Below are 21771 nucleotides of genomic sequence, written 5' to 3'. Positions count from 1 at the left end.
TACGACTGAAGAAAGATGAACATCTTGGATGACAAGAGGGTGAGTAAATTATCTGTACATTTTTGTTCTTAAACTTCTCCTTTAAGGCATTTAGACTTAAAAATGAATATGTCTGTCCAATCAAATAATGGCTGTGTTTAGAAGTAAACAGTACACTCTTAAAAATAGAGGTGCTTCCAAAGGTTCTTCAAGCGATGCCATAAGAACCATTCAGTCAAAGTTTCTTTAAAGAAACATCTCTTTCTTACCTTTTTATAATCTGAAGAACCTTATTTGCCACAAAGAACCTTTTGTGAAAGGTTCTTCAGATGTGAAAGGTTCTTTATGGAACCATTTAGGCAAAAAAGGTTCTTCTATGGCATCGTGAAGCACCTTCATTTTTAAGAGTGTACATTCTGCCTCTTCAGTAAATGGTACAGCAGTTTATAAAAAAACGTTATCACTTGACCTCACTTTGTTCAATTCAGTGAGTGTTATGCAGGTGTTTTATATTTATATAATCTTTTGGCTGCATTAAAGTAAAACTGCAAGGTCCGGTCAAGTGCATTGCATTGTGAAATACAGAGAATTTAGTTGGGTAAATAATCAGTGCATATAATAACCAGTGTTATTTTAGAATTATCATTATTTTAGTGTTTTCTTTATTTTTATATTCATTATTTAAATTTGAATTTGTTTCTTTCATTCACTTTTAGTAATTTTTTAAAATTAACTTTTAGGGATTAAAAAAAAGTTTAAATAATGTTTTTATGTTTATTTTTTATATGTTTATATTTTTTATTTAGATTTTGAGTTTTAGTAATTTTAGCACTTCAACTTGTTTTATTTAAGTTTTTGCCTGTTGCAAAATTGCACGACAATTTTGGTTTCTAATTAGAATTTTTTGTTAATTTTTATATGTATATGTTTTTTTTAAGTAATTTCTTCAACTTCCTTTATTATACTTAGTTGGCAAGCCAATATTTCTATTTTTTGTTTAAGTTTTCAAAGTTTAATCTCATATATTTATAATTTATTTCAGATTGCTGAGAAATTACTCAATTTGCATTTAGGTTTTCCAATGTTTCATTTGATTTTAGCTTCATTTCAATAACCAAAAATGATTTTTAATAGTTTTAGTTAAGATAACTGATAATAAAAATAGAAAATCAAATTTTTAAATATGTGAGCCAGGACCGTAAAGCCCAAAAAATCTGGAAATTGCCTTCAAAGTTGTCCAAATGAAGTTCTTAGCAATGCATAATACTAATCAAAAATTAAGATTTGATATATTTACAGTAGCTATTTTACAAAATATCTTCATGGAACATGATCTTTACTTAATATCCTAATGATTTTTGGCATAAAAGAAAATTACAAATTTTGACCCATACAATGTATTTTTGCCTATTGCTACACATATACCTGTGCAACATATGAGATGATATATCCACATTATATGCCATAGTGGCAGTGGCTTGATATTGCAAATTGGTGTTTTACCATATTATTTTAATGTATTATTTTAATTATGAACACTGCTTTGTAGTGGCAACAGTTTTACTGTTTGCTGCAAGTTGTTGTTCTCCTTATTTCCCTACAGTGGGTAATAACCCAGAAGTCTCACCCATAGGCTTACTTCCGTGTTAAAGAAAAAGGTGGATATATCACTCGGTAATAGTCTGAACTTTAGCAGCAGATATTAAAATCCTGTCGCAGTGATGGATAAAGTGACCCAGAGACTTATGAAGAAGTGACTTCAGTGTCCCTTTAAGGCCTGTAATGTGTGCTGTGATGGATCGCGATACTCTCTTATCTGTATCTTGTCAGTTGCTGTTGTCCGGCGGAAGTTGAGAAGCTGCTGCTGCGCGTGACAGATTGCGTGCGTCTCCAGCCTCGTCTCATCTCTCTTCAGTGCCTCACAAATGCCACATCAGGCTGATGCTATGGAAGGCCAAACGGTTCAAAAACACATACATTCACATGTGAAATGTGTGTTGTTTATGCATGAAAAATCCATGCATTAAATACATGCAAACAAAATATATTTAACATGTGAAATACACATTACTCTCATAAGACCCAGGAAAACAATTTAGTGTAAAAAAAAAAAAAAAAATAGTATTTGTTATTGTTAGTATGTCGTTACATTGTTAAGAGCATTGAAAAAAAATTAAGCTATATATATGAAATATATTTCATTCATTAGTTATGTTATGTCTTTGGTAGAGGACACAGAGACCATTTTTTTTATAAAGACATGAATGAACATGGAAAGGCAAAAACATTTTTTTTAAAATCAGCAATACATTTTTAGTTTTCAGGATTTTTTTAACCAAACTTTGTGTAAAAAGTCTCAATAGCAGAATGATTTTATATACCATTTTTCTTCATGCAAAATGTGTGTAAAATTGCCAAAAACAGGTTTTCTCATTACATACAATGTATCTATAAACTAAATCTTATTTGCATATTAATGTGCTTTTGGGGCAACTGTGATTTTAAAAAAGAGGTGTAATAATGGGAGTAATAATTGACAAGATTGTCATAATAATATATAATATTTCATAGGAATATTGAAATATAATTTCCTTCTCTGTTCATTTTGTTGTGTCTTCCAAAATGCGTAATAAACATGCTTTTAGGACGTTTAATGTATGAAATTAACATCCTGTTTTGTAACAGATAGTTATATTTTGATTTGAAACCCCATAACATTTTCTTGAGATGTTGATTTATGACACATAGTTTGAGAAGGAGTCAGATTTAATGCTTCACGTTTAAAAAAAAAACTTGTTTTCACATGAAAAATTGGTGCATTAATAGGAAAAAATGCAGAAAACATTTTTAATATGTGAAATACACATGAACCTCCTGAGACCTGGGAATTTTTTTAAATAAATGTTTTTATCTTTTCATGCCATTACATTGTTTAGAGCATTAAAAAAATATATTTCATTCATAATTTATGCTGTGTCCTTAGTAGAGGACATCCGGAAAAAAGACATGAATGAACATCCATAGCAAAATAATAATAATAAATTAAATCACCAAGTTTTTCTACCAAACTTTGTATAAAGAGTCTCAACTATGGTATAACAGATTGATTTTATATACCATTTTCTTTATGCAAAATGTGCGTAAAATGGCCATGAACAGGTTTCATTATATGCAATATATTTAATGTGTTGTTGATGTTTAAATTTACATTTTTGGACCATTTGGCCTTCCATATGAAGCGGCTTGTCATCCAGTCATCCAGACTTAAAACTGTGGCATTAGGTCTCAGAGAATACACTAAAATATAATGTCCACATATGAGAATGCAGGGTATCAGGAGGTAAATTCCGGTTTTGAACCATTTGGCCTTCCATATGAAGCAGCTTGTCTGGGCAAGACATCCGGACTTAAAACTGGCATGTAGTCTAAGAGAATACACTAAAATATAATGTCCCCATTTGAGGATGCAGGGTCTCAAGAAGTAAACACACATATTTTACTTGTTGCTGTGTTTAAATCCACATTTTTGAACCATTTGGCCTTCCATATGATGCATCTTGTCTGGGAAGTCATTTAGACTTAACGGTGCACTGTGTAATATTTAAGATGATCTCTAGACAGAGGCGCAATATAATATACATACACTGAAAAAAATGATTCATTGAATTTACTCAATTTTTTTAAGGTAAGTGGTTGCAATCAATTGATTTGATCTAAATTTAAACAAACACATTTATTTGGATTTAAACAATTTTATTTAGTTAACTTAGTATTAAAAAAATGAGTAATTTCAGCCCAATTTAAATATGCTACTTCCTCTTAATTTATTTAATTGTTTCTGAAGAAAAAATATTCATTGAATTTACTCAAATTTTTTAAGGTAAGTGGTTGCAATCAATTTATTTTAGCTACATTTAAATAATCACATTTTGTTGACTAAATTTCAAAATTGTTTTAATCACTTACCTTAAAAAAATCCTTTTCTTAAGGAGAGGTTCTTAAATGGCTTTGCAAATACACACAACAAGTTTAATGTTTTGAATTTATTTTTAATGTCAACAAATGTAAATTCAGTAACAGTTTCTTTGTATATACAACAAGTGTTTGGAAGACAAGTGCTTACTTAACGTTGCACATTCACAAAATAAAAATTAACAAAAATTCACAGGTGAAAGAGGCCACATTGTTGAGTGCGGACTTGGAATTGCAAAATTAATATGTGGAAACAGGCAACAGTATATAGTGATTAAACAGTATATTGTATTTTTTCAATAGTGAATAAAACAATAGTGCTAAAACTGTTCATATGTCATGCAACAAACTGCAATTTGTAATGGATTTTACAGGTATGCCCATGGTGATGTGTTGTGGGTCTTTCAAGGAGTCATCTCTTTGACTGTCCTATATTTAAATAAAAAGAAACTGTTATTAGTAGGGTTGGGTATCAACTGATATTTACCAGCCAATATGCACAAAAACAAATCAGTATGTCATCATAAACAGCTGTTTTTTTTTTATTTAAAGTGAAAGGAAGCAGATGAGAAAGAAAACTGACAAATCTATTTGTATATCTCCCACATGTTGTTCCTAATCTGCAAATGGAACACAAATTCAGATATTTCTAATGAGATCTGTGAGCTTTCTAACCCTGCATAGACAGCAACGCAACTCAGCTGAAATGTTCTTAGGCCAAGAAACACATTAAAGATATTGGTAAAATAGTCCATGTGACATCAGTGGTTCAACAGTAATTTCATGAAGCTACGAGAATACTTGTGTGCAAAGAAAACAAAAATACAGACTCCTCCGCGCCACCGTCTGCCATTCATGAGAGTACCATGACACAAGTGTTTGGTGTTGCTGACATGAACATGCATGGGCTGAACCATGTTTATAAGCAAAGAAAAACACACGCATATGTCATTGTAGTCTTGACAATGGAGGCAGGAAGAAGAATTGTTGAATAAAGTTATTTTTGTTTTCTTTGCACATTAAAATTATTCTTTAGATCTGTAAAGATACGGTTGAACCACTGATGTCACATAAATGGTTACACTTATGTCCTTAGTACGTTTTTGGGCCAGTTATATTGTTGCCTATGCAAGTCCAGAAACCTCTCAGATTTCATTAAAAAAAAAAAATTAAATTTTTTTTGGTTCTGAAGATAAACTAAGGTCTTCTGGGTTTGGAAAGACATGAGGGTGAGTAATTAATGACAGAATTTTCATTTTTTTGGGCAACTATAACCCTTTTAGTATTTGAAATTTAAGTAGAATTTAAATTCAAGCAGAGACATTTTTGTCTGGACACTGTATTTGACATCACTGTGTTAAATAATAATACATATGGGAAAGGAAAAGACACTTGATAAATGAATACATACCTCCTGTAAAATGCCGAAATATTTGACCATTTTCCTCCCAGTAAGACCTCCTTTCTGGAAAACAGCAGTGATCTGTGGAACATAACATATTACATTATATGATATATTTCATTAAAGTCAACTGTTTATTGTAAAATGCTTTAATACTAAAAATACTTACTGTGCATATTGCTGGAATAATACAACTTCAGGAAAGTGGCGAACCTGGAAACTTCCTTTGGCATCAAGGAAATGGTATGTGTCCTAGTCACAGGAACATGCAGAGAGTCCCTCAAATGAAAGTAAAAACACAATAATTATTATTGATAGTTTAAAACAGTTTACATGCTGCACCATTAAAGCTAGCAAAAAGGGGCATGTTCACATGATTACAATTGTGAACACTAAAAACATTCAGAAATCCAATGTTATATTGTGAGATTTACTGATAGGAACTAACTGGAAATTCCCCTCATAACTTCATGCCTTCGTCCATATTTTTGATTTCCCGGAACTTTCTATTACAAGGCATAGTTATTTGGAGTTGTGATGGTGTCCAGTATGAACGAAACACCTCTAACGTAACACCACAAATAAAGTTTGAGTCTGTGGAAACAATTCTACAGTACAAACACGCAGTTAAGGATACGATCTGCCCATCATTGCTTTAAATGCAATAGTTGCCGCAGAAGTTAATAATTTTTTTCGGTATCACGCAAGCAATACCTTACCTTCAGCCAAAACAAACTGCTCTTGAACAAACAAGTTAAGGACATTAAATATGACCCGTCCAAAAGGATTTAACGTTATATGTCATGTTTAACCACATTAGAAGCCGACAGATTCCCGAAGGACTGGCTGTGGTAACGTTAACTTTACTTAGGCGGGAACACCAATAACGTTACCGGCCTGAGCATCTCCGAAAGCGCTTAAGCATTTAAATAGACGCTATCCTTTCAAATAAACGGCGTATTTTAGGCTTATACAACTACATTTTCATACAAAATATCTTAAAAGTACATTCTGTCACATAAAAAAGTATTATTTGTGTAAGTTATATGTGACCGTCCGTTGGTCGCTGTGGAATTTCTCCCAAAGACTCATTTTGCAGATATTATTTATACAGCGAACAAACTATTTACTGTAATAAACAGTGCTACACTACATTATTACTCACATAAATATTACTCACCGTGTAAATCGACCGAATGATGAAAACTCCGGGTCCGGAATGAAAAGTTCCCACCGTGAACCTGACTGAGTCGTGACTGGAAACTCCTTTTGGCGCCAGGGAGAATGTGCATTTGTGCGCATGCGCAGAAAGTTTACTTAATATTTTCTAACTGAATTTAATTAATTTACATGGCTTGGATTTAAAACACATGTAATTCGCTTAAAACCAATTAATACTTATTAATTAAAATCAAAAACTAAATTTTTATTATTTAAACTAGCGAAATTGAATCATGCTTAATTTAATTGGGGCCATAATCATTTTTTTCAGTGTAACAATGTTTTCAGGGATGTATAAAGACCTTACTTAATGAACCATAATGTTTTTATTCCCTTAGAATTATCAGTTTATATCTACATGCACCGCGGGTCCGCTCACATGGAAGTTCAAAAATCTACACACTGCACCTTTAAAACCTTTAAAACTGTGGCATTAGGTCTCAGAGAGAATACACTACAATATAATGTCCTCATATGAGGATGCAGGGTTTTAGGAGGGAAATACACGTTTTATGTATTGTTGATGTGTTAAAATTCACATTTTTGAACCATTTGGCCTTCCATATAAAGCAGCTCGTCTGGCGAGCCAGCATGACGCCGAATATAGTGATTACCGTATCCAATTCTATAGTGCTAATTGGCTGAATGCAAACTTCCGGTGGCGTTTGGAAGCGCTTTTGTCTCTCTGGAAGAATATCAAAGCTAGATTAACGCTCCTCAGGGACTCTCTGACATTTCACGCATTGAGCTATTGTGCGCTGAGAAAAGAGCCGTGAATGTACTACAGCGTTCCATCTAAAGAACATAAACTATATAGAGTGGAGACATGGCGGATACAGGACAAGGACAAAAGATGAGATAAAAGTGGATTATGAAGAGCAGGAGTGAGGGAGTTTTAAAGAACCCCTGATCTAAAATCGCCATTCTTTCCACGTCTTCCCCATTTGTGAACTTGTGGAGTTTTGACTTCGTAATTATGGAATACAAAAGAGCTCATTATGCTAATGTCATGCTGATGGAGTTTAGACTGATTACTGTCCAGAAGAACTCACACACTTGTCATCTGTAATGAAATAGCAAGGTTAAAAGACTTGTGGCGTGAGGTCTAGTCCACCTCACAGGTTATTGTGATCAAAACCAGTAACTTAGACAGGATGAGACTGCCTATAGTTGACATTAAAGTGACCAGTCACTGTTACAGGTGCAGACAGCAATTTAAAATATGTAGGCCTATTATATATAATTGTATACTTTAAAAACAAGGATGTAGGTTTGAATCATAGAGTCTCTACTAAATTCTACACAAGTAATGACAGACTTTAATATTGTTCTCTGCTTAAATGTGACCCTGGACCACAAAACCAGTCACAAGGTTAAATTTGACAAAACTGAGATTTATACACCATATGAAAGCTCAATAAATAAGCTTTCTGTTGATATATGGTTTGTTAGGATAGGACAATATTTGGCTGAGATACGTCTATTTGAAATCAGAAATCTGAGGATGCAAAAAAAATCAAAAAGACTGAGAAAAATCACCTTTAAAGTTGTCCAAATTAGGTTCTTAACAATGCATATTACAAATCAAAAATTACATTTTGATATGTTTACAGTAGGAATTTTACAAAAAATCTTCATGGAACATGAACTTAATTTCTTAATGATTTTTGGCATAAAAGCAAAATCTAAAATTTTGACCCATGCAATGTATTTTTGGCTATTGCTACAAATATACCCCAGCGACTTAAGACTGGTTTTGTGGTCCAGGGTCACATATATGAAGAGGTCAAACAACAGATTCATGAGTTAGCATATGGACTTCTTATAGTATAGTATAGTATAGTATAGTATAGTATAAGTTAGACACTGAAGTGAGTTGCTGTTTTTGTCAGATTCATTCACTTGTTTGGCAGTGTACCCACACAAGAGACATTTTGATCAGATTTATTTCATGTTCATTCCATCTCTTTTCTGTTTTCTCTTTTCAGTGGCATTTTTTTAATCTTTAAAAGTGATATCCCCTTTTTAAAATCAGGTCATTCTCAGCTTTTTGTGGGTGTGACGACACACGACAGAGACCGCTCCCACGATGGTTGATTGACATGAGCACCTTACGTTAGTCCCGCCCTCACCGAGCTCAAACTGTCTGAATCTGATCGCCATTGTGTGACTCAGGTGCAGAGGAAGACAAGAATGTCTCAGATTGAGTGATTGAGGTGTTCTGTTGTTGGATGTAAAAATGAACATAGCAGTAGACACTTAATCCCGACATCTGAGCCACTAAAGACGCAGAGGATTAACGTTACTTTCGTTTTTGAACGGAAAGCGCCGATCCCGATCTACATATGCGTCTATGTTTGTGTGAATCGTTCCTGATGCAGCTTCACCCGCAGCAGAAGTGAGTAGAAGGGGTTTTTATGCATCTATGCAAATGGGCTTTCTTAATAATGTGCTAGCAGCTAAATAGGGCTAAAGTAAACATTATGGCTCATCGTCCCACGACAAAGAGGGGCGGGGTGAGCAGAGCTCATTAGCATTTAAAGAAACATGCAACAATAACTCACTCTAAAAAGGGCTGATTTTGACAAGGTAAAAATAGTGTTTTTTGCACTACCATTGAGAATTTTTAACCAAAGTAAGACCCTAATGAATCATATCAACTTGTGGAAAATGGATGCAGCTCGTGTTAGATGTAGGGTTGCCAAATCCACATTTTTTCCACAGAACCGGACTGATTTTATGCTTTTGCGGCAGGTTGATTTTCTCCCGTGGGTTAAATGTTTGAAATATAGCATAAATTCCATTTGATTGAAATGCTTGTATTGATTCTACCTGTGACAAAACTGTGGTAGATGTTCATTTTGTGAAGGATAGCCACTGTGGTAGGAAGCTTTTTAGCTGTGTTTATGATCAATCTACAGAACGGTGACTGTAAAATATGTCGTTTTGATATGGAAATGACATATTTTGATACCAAAACTAGGACCCCTTCCTGAAAACACTCTGTTAATGTGATGAGCTGCACCTCAGAAAACCTGTTAGATGAAAACATTGTGCATTATGGTGAAGTTTGTAGCTTAATTTCATATATTTAAAATAGTTTGAGCACTGCAGTTCAGCTGGTGACAGTTCAAAGTTTTCACCAGTTTCAACTTAAAAACTGAAGTTTAGCAGATGCCTTAAGTTTTTAAGTTAAATCAGCTTAAAACTACAAGTCATTTTAACTTAAAACAATCAAAATGAGTTGTGAGTTTAAATGGCTTAAGTTGATTTAACTTAACATTTTAAGGCAGCTGCTAAACTTAAGTTAAATCAACTTAAGCCATTTAAACTCACAACTCATTTTGATTGTTTTAAGTTAAAATGACTTGTAGTTTTAAGCTGATTTAACTTAAAAACTTAAGGCATCTGCTAAACTTCAGTTTTTAAGTTGAAACTGGTGAAAACATTTTACAGTTTAGGAAATCAGTTGAAAGCATCTAGTCTTCTAATCAAATATACAGATATCAATATAAGCAATTAAAAATAAATAAAGAAATTAAAAAACATCAATTTATTGATATAGGACAATGGTCAATTGATAGTTTAGCGGCCGTCATATTAATGTCAGAATGTCACAACTGACCAATCAGAATCAAGTATTTCAGAAAGGATTGCATTAACTAAACCTCCTGATGATGCTAGTCTAACTCGGTTAAATAAATATACATAAATATCTTTCCAGGAAGTCTAATATCATGCAAAAAATCTCTAACATGTTGATAAAGTATAAAAAGGATGCGCTGAAAGCTTCAAGCGACCGTCAGTCCATCAGCTCTCGTCAGTGTCACAGTACTGCAGTAAAACCGTTCTGAGATCAGCTCACAGAGGCTCTTCAAACGGCTCTCTCAGTCTCTCCCTCCTGTTGTATCGACGCCTGTGTCTCCTGCAAATATAGGAGAAAACAAACTAGAATAAATCATGAAACTCATGCATTTTCTTGTGCAATCAATTGCAAAGAATCAAACTGTGTTAAATGTGTAGTTTATGATTAATTCATTACCTGGCAACCATAAACAGCCCACAGTAAGATGAAATATTTTACCTAATTATTAACTTTAATAAGTGTAACTATTTATTACACTAGCTTTTTGGATCTCATATTGCTGCTGGGTGCATTTAAAGTCACCGAAGGTCATGCATTCGAGATTTCACTACATACACTTCTTTAAATTACATGATTAAAAAAGATTGACGGTAAAACACCGAACCTGTTTAGACGTCAGTAGCTGGAATGAGACGTTCACACGTCATCTCCACCCATCGCGTGTGTGACAGGAATGTTTCAAGTACAAAAAAAACTTTTTTCATTCCATTCCATTCTGTAATGTTAATCAGCACAGATTTTTTGATTTGTTGCCAGGTATTTTTACAATTGTAGTAAAGCATTTTCTGTGGAAACAGAGCACCACTCCCACCTAAATGACTCAGATCTCAACTTTATAATGACATGAATGCTTTAACGTTACCTCAAGCGTCATATTCCTGCTTTTAAGCCTTTTTGTACTGTATTAAGTGTTACTACACTCTTAAAAATAGAGGTGCTTTAAAAGGTTCTTCACAGCGATGCCATAGAAGAACCATTTTTGGTTCCACAAAGAACCATTCAGTCAAAGGTTCTTTAAAGAAACATCCCTTTCTTACCTTTTTATAATCTGAAGAACCTTCTTTCGCTTCTTTATGGACCCATTTAGACAAAAAAAGGTTCTTCTATGGCATTGTGAAGCACCTTTATTTTTTAGAGTGTAGCTGGGACATTTAATCAAGGTTAAGTAACTAAAACTAAAAACATAAAGCTTTTATTTAAAAAAAATTTATATTAAAGCCAAACTTGTTTTAGCTAGAAACCAAGAAAACATTTCGTATTGTCATTAAGTTTAATGTTAAGCTCGACTTAAATTAATGAAACGGCATATAAAAAATATACAAATAAAAAGCTGGTTAAAACTCTTAAGTGATATTAAAATAACACTGGTGTACTGAAAGCAGTTCAGACAAATGAATGTTTTTACCCACAGCATGTTTCAATACAAAACTATTTAGGTTCTGTTCATTGTATAATGATTACAATGAAAGAAGAAAATACTTTTGATTTCGTTTCTCATGTTATTTTTGTAGTTGCAATTAAAGCATTTAAAGTAGAAACATTATAGTCCAACCTAAACTAGACAGACTTAGACTAATGGCATAAATGCTTTAACAAAGATCCAAGCTTCATATTTCTGCTTTGAAACCTCAAAGATGTTTCCTGTAGGTGTATTATTGTACGCGTGATGTTTAATCAGGGTTATTATAGTTTACTAAAAGCATAAAAACTTTTGTTACTTAAAATACAATTCAATAAAATAAAATATTTACAAAGATAAAGATATTTTTTAAAACATTTGCCAAAGCAACACTTCTCTCTTTTTTTTTTTTTTGTTTTTTTTTGTTTACGTTTTCATAGTATATCAAGTCAATCTAAGTGAAAATGAAATAATGTTGCTTTGGGAACTAGTTGGAAAAAAAAGTGTCACTTTTTATATTTATTTCATTTATTTTAAGTAAGAGATGTTTTTAATAAATTAAAATGGTTTCAATTTAATTTAAATAGTTTTCTTAGTTTTGTAACATTTCTCATTTTTACTTAAACTGATTAACTTGATATACTAAAATAACAAACTAAAATTTTAGAAAATTAAGAACAATTTTAAGAAAATTAAGAAAAAATTAAAATAACAGATAAAAAAATCGGAGTTATTATAGTTAAAACCACACTATCAGTTTCTGACTGCCACTAAAGTTTCTAAACAATAAGATTTTTAATGCTTTTTTAAAGAAGTCTCTTCTGCTCACCAAGGCTGCATTTATTTGATCCAAAGTACAGCAAAAACTGTAAAACATTTAAATATATTTACTATTTAAAAAAACTGTTTTCTCTTTGAATATATTTTAAAATGTAATTTATTCTGTGATTTCAAAGCTGAATTTTAAGTATCAATACTCCAATCACATGATCCTTCAGAAAACCTTCTAATATTATGATTTGCTGCTTATAAAACAATTATTATTATTTTTCAGGTTTACTTGATGAATATAAATTTCAGAAGAACAGCATTTATCTGAAATGGTCATTTTTGACCAATTTAAAGCACTTTGCTAAATAAAAAGTATTAATTTCTATAATTTCTTTCCTCAAAAAAAAAAAAAAACTGATTCCAAGCTTTTGAATGGTAAAGTGTATAATATTAAAAAAACTTTTTATTTCAGATAAATGCTGATCTTTGGATCTTTCTATTCATCAAAGAAATGTACTCAAATGTTTTAAATATTGATACTAATAAAAATGTTACTTGAGCAGCAAATCAGCATATTAGAATGATTTCTGAAGGATCATGTGACACTGAAGACTGCAGTAATGATGCTGAAAATTCAGCTTTGATCACCGAAATTAATGACATTTTAAAATATATTCAAATAGAAAGCATTTATTTTAAATAGTAAAAATATTTCACAATATTACTGTTTTTTTCTGTATTTTGGATCAAATAAATGCAGGCTTGGTGAGCAGAGACTTCTTTAAAAAAACATAAAAAATCTTACTGTTCAAAAACTTTTGACTGGTAGTGTAGTTGCCAAGCCAAAATTTCATTTTCATTTCATGATATACTAAAATAACTAAAATAAAAATGAATAAAAATACTATATAGACTGTTAATAAAAATGACATGTTTTTAAAAAAAGAAATAAAATAAAAAAGTCATGAAAAAATAAATAACTAAGAAAAAACTATAAAAATCTGGGTTATTATAGTTAACTAAAACTATCTATATTTGGTCCCACTTTACATTAGGTGGCCTTAACTACTATGTACTTACATTTAAATTAATCATTTGGTACAATGTACTTATATACTGCGTATTTAAATACCTATATGTAATTACATTTGCAATTAATTTCTGTCTTTCCTTAAGTGAAGCAAAAGTGATTTGCAATGCAATATGACTACATTAAGTACATTCTACTTATTTTTAGATGTAAGTACATAATAGTTAAGGCCACCTAGTGACCATATATGTGATCCTGTAGCACAAAACCAGTCTTAAGTCGCTGGGGTATATTTGTAGCAATAGCCAAAAATACATTGCATGGGTCAAAATTATTGATTTTTCTTTTATGCCAAAAATCATTAGGAAATTAAGTAAAGATCATGTTACATTAAGATTTTTTGAAAAATTCCTATTGTAAATATATCAAAATGTAATTTTTGATTAGTAATATGCATTGTTAAGAACTTAATTTGGAGAACTTTAAAGGTGATTTTCTCAGTATTTAGATTTTTTTGCACCCTCAGATTCCAGATTTTCAAATAGATGTATCTCGACCAAATATTGTCCTATCCTAACAAACCATACATCAATAGAAAGCTTATTTATTGAGCTTTCATATGATGTATACATCTCAGTTTTGTAAAATTTAACCTTATGACTGATTTTGTGGTCCAGGGTCACATATTTAAAAAAAAAATACAAAGATTAAAATTAATTTAAAATATCAATAAAAATGTGTACTTCTTTTTAAACCCACCTCCATAGTATAAAGGCCAGAGCTGCGGCTACAAGCGTCAGTATCAGCAGCAGAAACACAATGACAGCAGTCGTGCTCCTGTTGGTGCTTTCACACGCCTCTGAAACACACAACATTGTCACTGAACCTCAGTTGTTGCATGCTCTAAACCTCATGAAAAGTAATGTTCCTGTCATTTATGACGCAGCCATGGGGTGAGAGCTGTACCTGCGTTGTATGCGGCTGAACTGTGTCCCAGTCTGTTGCTCACCACGCAGGTGAAGTGTCCGCAGAAGGTGCCGGAGACGTGCAGAGACGTCCCATCTGCCGAAACGTGACCCACTTTCTCCGTCACGACCACTTTCTCGTGCAGCCAAGTGAATATAGGTTCAGTTCCCCAGGCCTCCTTACAGTGAAGAACTGAGTGAGACACATTCACCATCACCGACACGTGATGCACCGCCACTGACACACACACAGAGAGAGAGAGAGAGCTTAGTTAGTGAAGACATGCACAAGGACACAATGAAGACAGAAATGGGTCACTGCTATTATGGAGTGCATTTTTCCCACCAAACTGAAGAACATTATAAATGTTTATACACTACCTGTCAAAAGTTTTAATGTAAAAAAAAAAGAAAAAAAAAAAAAGAAAGTATTTTCTACTCACCAATCCTGCATTTTTTCAGCAAAAACAGTAAGAATTTTACTATTTAAAACAACTGTTTTTCTATTTAAATATGTTTTAAAATGTAATTTATTCCTGTGGTTTCAAAGCTGAATTTTTAGCATCATTACTCCAGTATTTAGTGTCACATGATCCTTTAGAAATCATTCTAAATGTTTCGATTTGCTGCTCAAAAAATATTTAATATTATTATTATGTTAAAAACAGCCGAGTAGATTTTTTCAGGTTTCTTTGATGAATATAACGTTCAGAAGATCAGCATTTATTTGAAATAGAAATCTTTTGTAACATTTAACTTTTTTATCACTTTTATCAACATTATTTTTGGGATGGTATCATGTTACAAATGCTGATCTTTTGATCTTGTACTCAACTGTTTTAAATATTTATAATAATAATAATAAAAATAAATGTTTTATGAGCAGCAAATGATTTCTGAAGGATCATGTGACACTGAAGACGGGAGTAATGATGCTGAAAATTCAGCTTTGAAATCACAGGAATAAATGACATTTTAAAATAGATTCAAATAGAAAAGATTTATTTTAAATAGTAAAAATATTTCACATTTTTTACTGTTTTAGCTGTACTTTGGATTAAATAAATGCAGGCTTGGTGAGCAGAATAGACTCCTTTAAAAAGCATGAAAAATCTTACTGATCAAAAACTTTTGACTGGTAGTATATATATATGTATATATATATATATATATATATATATATATATATATATATATATATATATATATATAAGAGGTGTCTTACTAGGAGGTGTCTTTTATCATGACAAGCTTTTACCACATTTGATTTGCAAAAATTAAAAGTGTCAAAATGCGACATCATCTGCCAGAAAGCGACATCATTTTGGAGGGAAATCAAGAGGACAAACATCTGTAAGTATTGTCAATGTTTCCAATGAATTCTTTGATATTTTTTGTGCTATTATTTGCTTTGTGTGTCTCTAAACCATCTATCCTGTTGGATTAAATCATACAAATCAGTTCAGAAGGTTTTCAGGTGTGCATTCTAGGATTAAAAAGGATATAAAAAACAAAAATAGCAAACCTGAAATCATACAAATCTATGAAATTGGAGAAATGTAGCATTGCTCTGTAGTGAATGGGTGCCGTCAGAATGAGAGTCCAAACAGCTGATAAAAACATCACAATAATCCACACCACTCCAGTCCATCAGTTAACATCTTGTAACCAGAAAACCAACGTGTTTGTAAGAAACAAATCCATCATTAGGCATTTTAACTGTAAATCTCACTGATTAAAATATGGAGTCCATAATCCATAATAATGCTCCTGTTGTCTCTCACATCAAAATCCACCCACATATTTGTTTAAAGCTGTTTTGGCTTGTAAACGGTGCTTGATTTGTGTCCTGATTCAGACCAGATGACTGTTTATTATGGACTCATATTTTGGCCAGAAGTGACAGTTTTAAGTTAAAATCATCTTAATGATGGATTTGTTTCTTATAAACACAGATTTTGGCTTTTTAAGATGTTAAATGATGGACTGAAGTGGTATGGATTATTGTTATTACACATTTCTCCAAATCTAATGAAGAAACAAACTAATCTACTTGTGGATTATTGGGATGTTTTTGTCAGCTGTTTTGACACTCATTCTGACGGCACCCATTCACATCCATTGCTGAGCAAGTGATGGAATGACACATTTCTCCAAATCTAATGAAGAAACAAACTAATCTACTTGTGGATTATTGGGATGTTTTTATCAGCTGTTTTGACTCTCATTCTGACGGCACCCATTCACATCCATTGCTGAGCAAGTGATAGAATGACACATTTCTCCAAATCTAATGAAGAAACAAACTAATCTACTTGTGGATTATTGGGATGTTTTTATCAGCTGTTTTGACTCTCATTCTGACGGCACCCATTCAAATCCATTGGTGAGCAAGTGATGGAATGACACCTTCCTCCAAATCTAATGAAGAAACAAACTCTACATCTTGATTGGCGTGAGGGTGAGTAAATTTTCAAAAATGTTCATTTTTGCACAAACTATTCCTTTAAGTGCATAAATTTGTGAAAGTCTGAGGAAGGCTTAAGTTGATCTTACGATATTCTTGAACGGTTCGCTGTGCAGATCGTCTCTGTCCTGTTCGGTCTATAACTGTGACCATATAGACGCCGGCGTCTGCTGCTCGATAATCTGTGATCTTCAGTGTGGTTCCTTGTTGTTCCAGTGTCATTCTCCCATCTGAGACTTTACGAGGAAACTCAGCTATTGTTGAAGTCTTTCCAGAAGTCTCTGCAGCATGGTCCCATGTCACTTTAGCAACATGTTCACCATCGAGCAGCTCAATTTGCGCCTGTAGGATCAGGTTCTGGCCATTGATTACATACAGAGACTGCTGGTTTGTGAAGCGGACGGACAAACACTGGCCACTCCAGAGCCCTGAGGTTACAAAATACATTAGGAAACATACAGTCATATCTCGAATTATGATTACACGAGCTTCATACTAAAGCATGTAACTGGTAAACACAGCAACATTCAATAAAAATAATATATATATAAATGTTAAAAAAGGAAAATATTTGAACAAACAAAACTAATGATGAGAATGACAATAATATCAATTAGTCATTTGACACTCAAGAAACATTTTTATCAATGTTCAAAACAATTGTGCTGCTTCATATTTTTGTGGATTGTTTGGGAGTATAAAGTTAAGTAAATATACCTGAAAATATATTAAATAATTATTGAAATTACAGTTTAGTAATCTAACCATAGTCTGTTTGGCAATAAATGTAAATGTTAAAAAAATATATATTTTATTTTATGTTTTTTTTTTTTTATTATTATTGGAAACTGTGATAATTTTTTTCAAAGATTCTTTGATTAATAGAAAGTTCATAAGAATTAAATTTATTTGATAGATGAATAAATAAATAAATAATGACAACACTTTCGATTTAAACATACATTTTGATGTAATAATTATTTAAATATTATAGTTATTTAATCTAACTGTAGACTGTTTATGGTTGCCAAGAAATGTAAACGTAAAAAACTAAAACAGTATTTTAAATAATGGTGTAATGCTCAATTATTTTATTTTATTTTAATTATTATTATTTATTTTTTTTTGAAAACTGTGATCATTTTGTCCAAGATTTTTTGTTGAATATAAATTTCAAAAGAATAACATTTATTTATTTGCTAAATAAATAAATAAGGACCAATTTTCAATCACATATATATTTTCATGTAATATTATTTTTTTAAAGTATAGTTAATTAATCTAACCTTGGACTGTTTATGGTTGCCAAGAAATGTAAATGTAAAAAAATATATATATATTTTTTTTATTTTGTTTTTGGAAACTGATAATGTTTTCCAACATTTCAAATTTCAAAAGAATAAAACATATTTGATAAATAAATAAATAAATAAGTACATTAATTTTCAATCAAATATTATTTTTATGTAATAATTATTTAAATATATAGTTATTTAATCTGACTGTAGACTGTTTATAGTTGTTAAGAAATGTAAATGTTAAAAAAAGTATTACAGCATTTTGAATAACACTGTGATGCTAATTATTTTATTTTATTATTTTTTAATTTAATTAAATTTGATATTGTTTGTGAAAACTTTATGAATTTTTTTTCCAAGATTCTTTGATAAATATAAAATTCAAAAGAATAAAATATTCATTTAAAAAGTTTTTGTTATTAAGTATAGTTAATAATTTTTTTCCTTAGACTGTTTATGGTTGCCCAGAAATGTAAATGTTACAAAAAGAAAGAAATGTAATTAATTTTTTAAAAACAATAATATAATTAATAATAATTAATATTTTTGGAATTCATCATACTGTTTTACTTTGATTCTTTGATGGATAGAAAATAAAAATAGCATTTATCTAAAAAAAAAATACAGCTATGTTTAATAAAAGATACATTTTAATGTAACAATTATTTAAATAATATAGCTGTTTCAACTGTAGACTGTAAATCTAAATATTGGAGGCATTATTTACATCCCCTATAATATCTGCTCAAAAATGATTTATTATTATAAGTTATGAATTATTTGAGTTATGTGGAAACATAATGTTTTTTTTTAACATGACAATGCCTATTTTAACATGACAATGCCTTTGTGTATTAGGCAAGGTTCATAGAGAAATGATTGATTCAGTCAGTGTGCATTCTGCATAAAGCCAAGTCCTAATCCCAGTTGAACACCTCTGGAGTGACTTTAAATGCAGACCTTAAGCCAAAAACTCATCAACAAACACCAATGACTTGTACATATGGGTACAGTCATTTTAGACACTTCTAAAACTGATGCAACAGAGATGGAAATACAATTTTTAAATACATGAATTATGTTTCCATCTTTGTTGCCACAGTTTTGGAAGTGCCTTTTTCTGTTCTAAAGAAGGGGGTGTCCCAATACTTTTGTCCATAGTGTATGTACAAGAGTTTTTGGCTTAAGGTCTGCATTTAAAGTCACACCAGAGGTGTTCAACTGGGATTAGGACTTGGCTTTATGCAGAATGCACACTGACTAAATCAATCATTTCTCTATGAACCTTGCCTAATACACAACGGCATTGTCATGTTAAAATAGAAAGGGTCCTGTCCAAACTTTTACTATAAAATTAGAAGCACACGATTCCCTAGAATATCATTACATGCTTAAACATTAAGATTTGTACTCATGGAAATTAGTAAAGTAGTCAAACCTTTTCTGTAGAAGAGGGTGTCCCAATACTTTTGGCAATATAGTGTATGTATATATACATAAAAACAAAGAATAGAAGACATGCAGAATAACTCACAGCAGACGTGCAAAAGCAGGACAGTCCTAACGAATTGCTGTAGACGTGGTTCCATGTCACCTAGAAAAAAAAAAACAGCTGCAAGTCTGATATTCCACATGCATTACACCAATGTATGCGACCAAAGTTCAGACGCATTACTGGACGCTTTTCCTGACTCACCTCTCATAACTTTCTGACAAAGACGCTTGTATCCTGAAAACTTAAACACTAGAGCAAAGCTCCCACAGTAAACATGTTTGTATCCGTTCAGGACTGGTGTATTCTGTGAACTTGTGTGTTCTGTGTTTAGAGTTCACCGAGTTAAAGGTCTTTAGGCGTCACCGTGTTTGCAAACTGAGCTGTTTCCTTTTTCCCTTTCCTGTGGAGTAAAGCCACTATTCTCTATTCAAACAAGCAGATTCCATACAGTAAAACCCTCCCATCACGCTCCACTCTCAAGATCACTTTGGAGAATTTTATTCTCTGAACAAACTTGCACATCAGTTCTTACAAGAATATTAACAAGAACAAATGAGGTAGAGAGCAAATAAATAATTTTCCTTTTGTGAACAAAACCACTTATATCTTGTATATATAGATCCAAAGTAGACATTTTAACATTTTCTTAATTTCACCTAAATAAGAACTCAAATCTACAGTCTGACTGAACAGATAAAAGTGCAGAGAAACAACTGAAAAAGTTTACCTCGTGACAGTAAGAAAATATGTTTTCCCTTAAGAACATAACTGAGCAGCATTTTTGTTTAATGTAATCACAGTGATGTAGTACATAAAGATAAAATAAATTAAACAAAAAAAATGCTACAAAAATAGTTTAAAAGTAAGCTTATAAGTAAATAAATAATGTCAAATATTCTCTGTGAGTGTCTGTGTGAATGTGGACTCAGGTATTCCTGGTTATTAAACTGTAGAGTTTTTTAGAGCACATCTTCACAATAATCAACCTGCAATAAAAATGTTGATGTGAAAGGTAAGGATGCACAATGTTGACTAAATATTATATATAAATACATTGTATTTTAAAGATATTTGATGATATACTATATTTAAGGGGAGACACTGCAGGCAAAAACACTGTTTTTTATGCACCTATCAAGTTTGAGATTTTGGGCTTTTTGTTTTTTCAGACTAGTGGAAAGAAAACATCCAAAAAACACTGTTAAGTGTTTCTTTTGAAGTATGTTCTATTATGTCAATAGATTTAATTACAATGCATATTTTTAAAGGCCGTTTTCTCAAAATTAGTTATTTCTTCTACACTGAACCATAAATCTCCACTTCAGTAACACTTTACACCAAACCTTACATTTTTATTCCTTTCTATATCCTGAAGGTTTTTACAGAGGGATTTGTTCATATAGAATTTGTTTGATTTTATTTTTTTATTATTCCCATAAAATGGCAAAAAAATATAGAGTTTCCTGCCTGTTCTAAGTTTTTTTCTGAATAATGGAGTGACGAAATGAGACCCCTCTGTAAAAACTTTTCTAATATTCTAATGTCAAAGTTAAATAAGAATTTTGAATTCTGACTTCATCCAGTGTTTAGATTTTTGTACTAGAAATGTATGCAAATTAGCGCATGTTTAATTAAATAATGCCTCATTTGCATATTTAAACCTAACATTTAGAAAACCTGTAATATAAATAATGTTTGCAGTCAAAGTAATCAATCAATTGGGTACGTGAGGTAATGACTATTGGTGATTTTTTTACCCTATACACCTGCAGTGTCTCCCCTTAAAAAATGCCACACAGAGACTTCAATAAATGCAAAAAACGAAAAGCTGAATCAGATTACTAAATCAATTCAATTAATCAAACTTGCCAACTCTAACACCATTTGTTTTACTGAACAGAGATTAGGAACTTACCCGGCCACACAAAGTCCTGCTATTACTGCAAACACAATCAGTGCCACACAACAGGTCTGAGATTCTGATGAGAGTCGAACACAAAACATTACAACCAGCTGCAGACAAGCTGACCGACATTACTAGAAAACATATAAGTGCAATCCACTTAGATGCTTTATTCTTTTGATTTCATGTGCACTGCATTAAGCATGTTTGAACCTCCTCTTCA

The 21771-nt window shown here is 31.8% G+C and overlaps 1 protein-coding gene across 1 annotated transcript; it reads right to left on the bottom strand.

Annotated features, from left to right (window-relative positions):
* Window positions 1-10165: 10165 nt before the first annotated feature.
* On the bottom strand, window positions 10166-20058 carry LOC141343356 (uncharacterized). Its single transcript, XM_073847954.1, has 6 exons — window positions 19847-20058; window positions 19685-19744; window positions 16942-17280; window positions 14387-14623; window positions 14180-14279; window positions 10166-10499 (listed from the first exon to the last, which is right to left on the bottom strand). Exons 1-6 carry the CDS (start codon window positions 19851-19853, stop codon window positions 10436-10438), a joined length of 807 nt encoding a protein of 268 aa, XP_073704055.1. The 5' UTR covers window positions 19854-20058; the 3' UTR covers window positions 10166-10435.
* Window positions 20059-21771: the final 1713 nt, after the last annotated feature.

Source organism: Garra rufa, chromosome 9 (genome assembly GCF_049309525.1).
Source record: "Garra rufa chromosome 9, GarRuf1.0, whole genome shotgun sequence".
Taxonomy (NCBI): domain Eukaryota; kingdom Metazoa; phylum Chordata; class Actinopteri; order Cypriniformes; family Cyprinidae; genus Garra; species Garra rufa.
Note: the sequence above shows the minus strand (reverse complement) of the source record. Positions and strands in the feature narration are given on the sequence as shown.

Coding starts and splice junctions, on each gene's coding strand:
- LOC141343356 (XM_073847954.1), bottom strand. Junction 14,624..16,941: donor GCGAACCGTTCAAGAATATC/GTAAGATCAACT, acceptor TGTGTGTGTCAG/TGGCGGTGCATCACGTGTCG. Junction 14,280..14,386: donor TTCAGCCGCATACAACGCAG/GTACAGCTCTCA, acceptor TGTGTGTTTCAG/AGGCGTGTGAAAGCACCAAC.